General features: G+C 35.8%; 2 protein-coding genes across 3 annotated transcripts; one reads left to right on the top strand and one right to left on the bottom strand.

Annotated features, from left to right (window-relative positions):
• Window positions 1–34: 34 nt before the first annotated feature.
• Window positions 35–3145, bottom strand: LOC109858408 (malonyl-CoA decarboxylase, mitochondrial-like). Of its 2 annotated transcripts, XM_020435616.1 has the most exons (11): window positions 2951–3145; window positions 2517–2768; window positions 2276–2416; window positions 2042–2182; window positions 1739–1891; window positions 1452–1605; window positions 1201–1340; window positions 959–1094; window positions 625–837; window positions 360–465; window positions 35–264 (listed from the first exon to the last, which is right to left on the bottom strand). In XM_020435616.1, exons 2-11 carry the CDS (start codon window positions 2703–2705, stop codon window positions 135–137), a joined length of 1503 nt encoding a protein of 500 aa, XP_020291205.1. In that variant the 5' UTR covers window positions 2706–2768; window positions 2951–3145; the 3' UTR covers window positions 35–134. The 2 variants fall into 2 exon arrangements, with proteins under 2 accessions (XP_020291205.1, XP_020291206.1); XM_020435617.1 differs by lacking the exon at window positions 2951–3145 and having other exon boundaries at window positions 2517–2944.
• Window positions 3146–3477: 332 nt separating this feature from the next.
• LOC109858406 lies at window positions 3478–6563 on the top strand. Its single transcript, XM_020435612.1, has 7 exons — window positions 3478–3640; window positions 3893–4053; window positions 4257–4416; window positions 4550–5173; window positions 5302–5598; window positions 5684–5892; window positions 6234–6563. The coding sequence occupies exons 1-7, from the start codon at window positions 3583–3585 to the stop codon at window positions 6270–6272; spliced, it is 1548 nt and encodes a 515-aa protein (XP_020291201.1). The 5' UTR covers window positions 3478–3582; the 3' UTR covers window positions 6273–6563.

Here is a 6563-nt window from a genome sequence, read left to right on the forward strand (position 1 = left end):
GCTGCATAAATTAATATGACTTCGAAGAGTGCAACATAATTGTTTATTATTATAACGTCATTATTATCTTACTTTTTTCTGCAGTAATAAATATATCTTCACGATTCCTTTTTTTTTTTTTTATTTTTATAAAGTTACAGCTTACTCTTGCAAGTTCTCGATTTTTCTGCTTCGGCGGCAAGATTAATTACATCTTCCGACGCATTTATGACAAAATGTTCAATATAATTTCGACTGTTTTCTTCACACTTGTCTAAAAAGTATCTAAAAAAGAGAAAGAGAGAGAGTAAACAGTATGTAAATGTCTATGTAATATTTTTAAGCGATGTTTAAGTCTGCAAAGACAATTCTCAGAATACCTGTAATTGACCATTATGCCGCAACTATTTTCCGTTCCACGTGGAGAAGGATCGGCCATCCAATTGATTCGCCACATCACAGCTCCATTGCGCAAATGGAAATTAGCTGTCGGGCAACAGACAAATTGTTTGACAATGAGTTTTGTTGTCAGAAAGTACTACCGAAAACTTATTGACAGACACATTACTTATACAATGATTGTATAATTTTTTCAATTAGAATTTGAGATTGTAAGAAAAAAACGAAAAAAAAAACAAGACGTACCGACACTGTTTAAAGCATAACCGCGTCTCTTTTCCTTGTATAAGTACCAGGCACACGCTCGAAGTAAAGGATTCTTTAAAGATTCTGATAATTGTCTATCTTTCGTCCATAACGAAGTACCTAGAATCCTCTTTAAAGCCAGTGCTACGTCTTTCGTTTCTAATATACTTTTCATAGTTCCATATTCTTGCATGGAAAATATAAATGTGACATCTATATGCGGAGAAATTTATATACATTACATTATTATATTTATTATTTTTATATACAAGTATCTTTCTTTAGCTGTATATATATTTTTTGTTTTTGTTTTTTGAATTATTAAACACCTCACCTTGTTTCAATTTGTCCAATAACCAAGACTTGAAGTTCGGAATAGGTGATAAGCTAGACAATAATTGCACAGCTGGGAATTCAGTTGTTATCTCGCTAGCTACTTTCTTTATCAGATAATTGCCCAGTTCAATGCCCTGTACAAAAACATTTCTTTACACCAACAATGGTTTACTCACGAAAACTCGAGTAAAGCTTTGTTTTTTTTTTGTTTTTTGTTTCACACATGTACACGTAATGTACCTGCAATCCTTTTTGAGTAGATGCTATAGAATAAAATATTGCCGCTTTTATTTTCGATTTGTCTTCTTCAAGAAACGTTACGTCTTTCTTCACACTTCCCAGAATTCTAATTTCAGCTTCCTCGATACCTTTTACACTATCTGTGTGATAACGTACATCGAAAACAAAAAAAAAACAAACAAAAACAAACAAAACTATTAGCCACAAAACAAATTCTATAAAGTTGAAAGATAAAATTCTTTGTACAAAACCTGGTATGATGTCACATAATGCTGTGTGCAGTACAACAATGGGTTCTCTCGGCATAGATGGATGTGTAAATATGTAACATCTTCTGTACGGGCCGACTCTGCGTTTCAAATCCAACCAATTCTTTATAGGATGTATGGCTTCGTAGTCGGACACCTTTGCAAGTCAGAATCAACACAATAATCAGAAATGCGAGAATACAGGAATAAAAAAAAAAAATGTACAATCTTTTACGCAAAAATTTTGTTGTGCAAAATCACAACAAAGTGAAGAAGAAAGTTGTAATTACTTTTTGTAATATATCGCATGCGCTTTCCCACGTTACTCGTTCCATGTGTAAAAAACCCACTGAAAACCAGAGCAGAAACAAATCTCTCAACGTGTGATTTAACTCCTGTATTATTACACTTTCCTCGGGATCGTTTACTTCCGCCAATAGTTCCTAGCAGAAACTTGTCTCAATAAAAAGTTAAAAAAAAAAATCTCATAATATCGCCAACAAATTTATTGGTTTGCAAGTTCAATGTTTATTCCTTGAAATACAAACGTGTGTTCAATAGAGAAGACTTAGACTTTTTTTCAATTCGCTTACCAGCACGTCGGTTCTCAGATCGACTAGAAATTTAACGCCGTTCTGTAATCTTCCCACAATAACGAATAACCAATGGTAGGCGGGTGTGAGAACATTTCTCAGAGTTCTCTCGTGAACAACAATTTGCCTAACGTTTTCCGACTGCGATCAGAAATTAAACTTTACGCACAAAAATTATACAACAGAAGAAACAGAAAGTGTCAAAGCACGGCGGGTACATTTTTTGATTATCACCTCGGTACAGAGCAACTTTTTTGCTACTTGGCAGATATTGTCATGTTGCACCGCGTACCGCGAAGCTAGCGTGCGCAAGATCCGCTGACGGTTCTCCTTGTCGTTTTCGGTATACCTGGCACATAGCGCACGTGCTTTGTCCTGCAAAAGTAATTCTCGATAATAGCGATATTCCGACAGAACGCTCATAGCTTACATTGACTCGTTTGATTTTTTTAAAGGAAAATAGAAAAAAAAAAACCTCTATGATCCAGTTGCTGATCTTCGTGTTTCTGAGCTCAAAGATTTTTCGCAGATCTTCGTCCACAGGCATTGAACTCCGTACCGCATACAAAGTGGATGACATTCCGCGTTTAATGGGATTCAATTCCATCTTCATTCCGCAACGTCGGGTACTCAATTGAAGTTGTGAGAAAAACTTCCTTAACATCGTGTCATTAATTACATCAATCAAGTATAACAGGGAGAGATGGGTTCAAGAGTCTTGTGTGTTCTGTAAACAATACACACACACACGCAACACAACAGGTGTTACGTGTTAAAAGGCCTTCACACACAACTTGCCATGACACAAGCTATTGTAAGAAGTAGCCAATTGTTTTAAGACATTAAGGCTGTCATTTTCGAATATAAACAATCGTTGGTCAATTCTTACGGCGATTTGTGTGCAATTACCTTTATAGATTAACAAATCTTTGCAATGTCACTGTTTCTGCGCGCGCAGAGAGAAAAGATTATCCCCTTCTATGAGCTGTTTTGTCATGATGTTTTATTTATTCCAACTCAGCCGGTCAGCTGCACAATCAGCTGTTGTGACCGCAGCCACCGTCAGCTGTTGCGTGACAGCAGTTGTAGTACACGCGTTCTAATCTTGCACGGGATCCATTAAAGTGCAACCGATTCATGTCACCGCCACCTATTCGCTTTACATCTAGAGATGACAAAAAAAAAAAACCAAAGAATTAAAGCTTCTCATGTCTATTGTTTATTTTTATTTTCGATAAATAGAATTGCGTATAGAAGGGGATTCTCTTTCCTCTCGCGAAATTCGTTTCTTATTCCGCATATCGCAGCTTTCATTATCAACTCTAGATAACATCGCAATTATTAATAATAATAATCAACTTTGATTGCTAACGGCTGGTAATGTTGGTAGGTTCAGTGTCGCATCGTGGCTCGTGTTGATATATGTGAATCGCAAAATGGCGATCCAGTGAGGAGCTGTCAAAAATTTATTGTCAGGAAACGTAATTTATTAATTTGAGAAAGCGATCGCGAATGTGACAGGTCTCAATAACGCAAGCAGAATGCAAGCAACCTGGTTTTATTGCCATCTCATTTGGAGTGTTTGGTGTTTTCTACAAGGTGTGATGTATGATTGTGCTCGATGCTGACTACTCACCGCTTGCGGAAAAACGCACGTCTCGGTTCTGTCACGTTGCCCTGTCATTTCCTTATTACATCAATTTCTAATTTTACCGTTACTTTTGTATATAATTGTTTGATATTTGTTTTTTTTTCGCTTATATATGTAAAGATCACGTGGCATATGCCTTGTAGCATTAGTTTTTTTTTTTTTTTTAATGTTGTTTTTGTTTTTTAAATGTTGTTTTGCAGTTACTGCTGCGGATTATGTCACATTGACACATAATGGACCAGTTGTGTTGGGCGGTACAATCACCTTCTGGGCGGATTTGTATACAAAAGATAACGAACGACCAAAAGGAACCTTCAGATACACGTGGACTGATAATTCATTAATAAAACATGAATATCAGGTTAGTGTAAAGTTTTTACATGTTATTCACAATTTTACATGTGATGTAATGAAGAAGAATGTTAGGCACTTGTAATTCTTTTTAGTCAATAATTAGTTTTACTCATCTTTTGGTGAGGTGATATTTGTTATCTTAGTCTTTATGTTAATACGTAATGTTGAATGGAAATTTGCTTTACAATAGAATTACTATTATTGTTCTAGACTGAAAAAACATCAAACACAACAAGTGTTTGGAGCATTAATTATCCGCAAAAAGACTGTATTCCCGGAAAATATACTGCAGAAATAAAAGTTGAATATCTCAGCTTGGGAATTTTTTGGATGTTTGACACAAGTTCTCGCATTTCCTTTGAGATCACAGGTATAAACATCATTAATATATAATAGTAATAATATTATCATATTTCCTCCAATACTCTCTTTCCGCTATTAAAAGCTCTTTTGTTTTTTGGTTATTCTAATAATTTTTTAATTGTTATCTGTTTTACTTTTAGAATTTCTTAATGGTGAGATAATGATAATACAAGCTAACAAAACAGTAAATACTAATAAAACGGGAGACTATATTAGTTCCACAAATGAGACAAAACTGATGATAGATTTGAATGAAGCAGATTACAACTTTGTAACTCAAAACGCAACATCAATATCGACATATTGGTTTATTGATTGCAAATATTACGGGCAAACAAACGACTTCACTTTTGTTTATAATTTTACAAATCCCGGTGTGACTCACGAGATAGGAGCTCTGGTGATTGCTTCGTACAATTCAGTAACAACCACAACTACAGTCTTACCGCCTACAACTACAGTAGACCCCTTCGATGTGACAGCACCTGTGTCCAATACTACTGCAGTAAATAATATTACAATAAATCCAAACGTGACTTATATCGCAAATGAAACGAGTACAATAACAACCACAACAACCACCATGTTACCACCAATAGTTACAAGTGCAAACTCAACAACGTTTACGACAGCTGCTCCGATTACCACAAGCACAATGAATGATGTTAATGTGTCTTTGCCTTACATCTGCTCAAATGCGTCTGTCATTCCACCAGACCCTAATAAAACATATGGATATTTCTACAAGACTATTTACGTTCGTGGTTAGTAAGTAATGCAATTATAATACTCAAACAAAAGACTCAGTTTTAAGTGATAAGTGTAATTGCTTTCTAACTAATTTCAATTTTGTAATTTCTCATTTAAAAAAAAAAAAAAAACGTGTCTTCAGCTCCACTGACGAATATCTCGGTGGAAGGTACAAATTGGATCCAACCGTGGGACATGCTGTCACTTAATGTGACGTGCAAAGGATCAGGTCCATTCTTCAAATGTCTCGAATTTCATCGTGGCAAATATAACGTAACGGGAAACGAAACGTGTAACAACAATGTCTCGGAGCAATTAAAATCTTGCAACTTCTCCATCATTCATTATTTTCTCGAACCGAGTGTATACACGATATTGGTTATATTAGAAAACGAAGTTAGCAAACAGATTTATCCCTTAACAATCAATATTTATAAAGGTAAGTTTCTTCTGAGAGTAATTGCCGTGTAAAAAACGTGTCATTTTTGTCTTAACTACTTTTATACGAATTGTTATCTGCGCAGTTACAACAAAACCGCAGTTATCGGTAATCGTGGTGCCGGTCTCCTGCTCGCTTGTGGCCGTGGTGCTGATAGTGTTCGGCGTGGCGTATTATATTCAGAACAGAGCGAGATTCACGGTGGAAGTCGCGGACTTCGACTTCGGTCAGAGTAATCCAGAAATGGAGTACAAAACGTTCACAGAACGTTTGCGCGACTCGTTCAATAACACTGTAAGGCCTGGAAGTAAACGACTAAGCGTACCTTATTACGGCAGCATGAATCACTGAAAAATAGAACGAGCTCCATCGCTATCGCCATCTAATTTTTCTATTATTTAAAGTGCAGTATGAATCTATTATCCTTTCGCTATATACGTTCGTTTTGTTTTTCTACAATATTTTTTATTGCGTACAGCTTTTTATTCGCTCAATCCGGAGATAATTGATCCAATCGAATTAATCGCGGCTGCGAAACATTTCTTCAAATGAGAATATAAACTATCTCTTTTTCCCATCAAGGGAAAACTGTGTCAGTCGACCATTAACACGCGAACTTTTTTTTATTATTGCAGGGATACAAACCACTTGGCAATCCGCAGATACTTCAGTAACATACGGAGCAAGAAGCAACGTTTTGGAAAACCTAAACTAATGAAAGTTTCTCCGAAGAATGAGTAGAAACGAGGACACGCGAACTCTTCGCGAAAACATTCATCAACTCATTTTATAACGGTGGCGAACAAATTCTTTAGATTTTGTGTCTCTGTGCCAATGGTGTAAACAAGCTTCTTTCAAGGTTGACATTATGAAAGTCATAAAAAAAAAAAAAAAAGACACTGGTGAATATCATAGAGTTGTTCGAAAACCACCTTTGCGAACAACGAGTTCAGAATGTACATAAA

Source organism: Pseudomyrmex gracilis, unplaced genomic scaffold (genome assembly GCF_002006095.1).
Source record: "Pseudomyrmex gracilis isolate BER0280 unplaced genomic scaffold, ASM200609v1 scaffold_203, whole genome shotgun sequence".
In the NCBI taxonomy this organism is placed as follows: Eukaryota; Metazoa; Arthropoda; class Insecta; order Hymenoptera; family Formicidae; genus Pseudomyrmex; species Pseudomyrmex gracilis.

Coding starts and splice junctions, on each gene's coding strand:
- LOC109858408 (XM_020435616.1), bottom strand. CDS start 2,705: ATGTTAAGGAAGTTTTTCTCACAACTTCAATTGAGTACCCGACGTTGC. Junction 1,341..1,451: donor ATTATGTGACATCATACCAG/GTTTTGTACAAA, acceptor GTTATCACACAG/ATAGTGTAAAAGGTATCGAG. Junction 838..958: donor ATTGGACAAATTGAAACAAG/GTGAGGTGTTTA, acceptor CTCCGCATATAG/ATGTCACATTTATATTTTCC.
- LOC109858406 (XM_020435612.1), top strand. CDS start 3,583: ATGCAAGCAACCTGGTTTTATTGCCATCTCATTTGGAGTGTTTGGTGT. Junction 5,174..5,301: donor CAAGACTATTTACGTTCGTG/GTTAGTAAGTAA, acceptor ACGTGTCTTCAG/CTCCACTGACGAATATCTCG. Junction 5,893..6,233: donor GCGACTCGTTCAATAACACT/GTAAGGCCTGGA, acceptor TTATTATTGCAG/GGATACAAACCACTTGGCAA.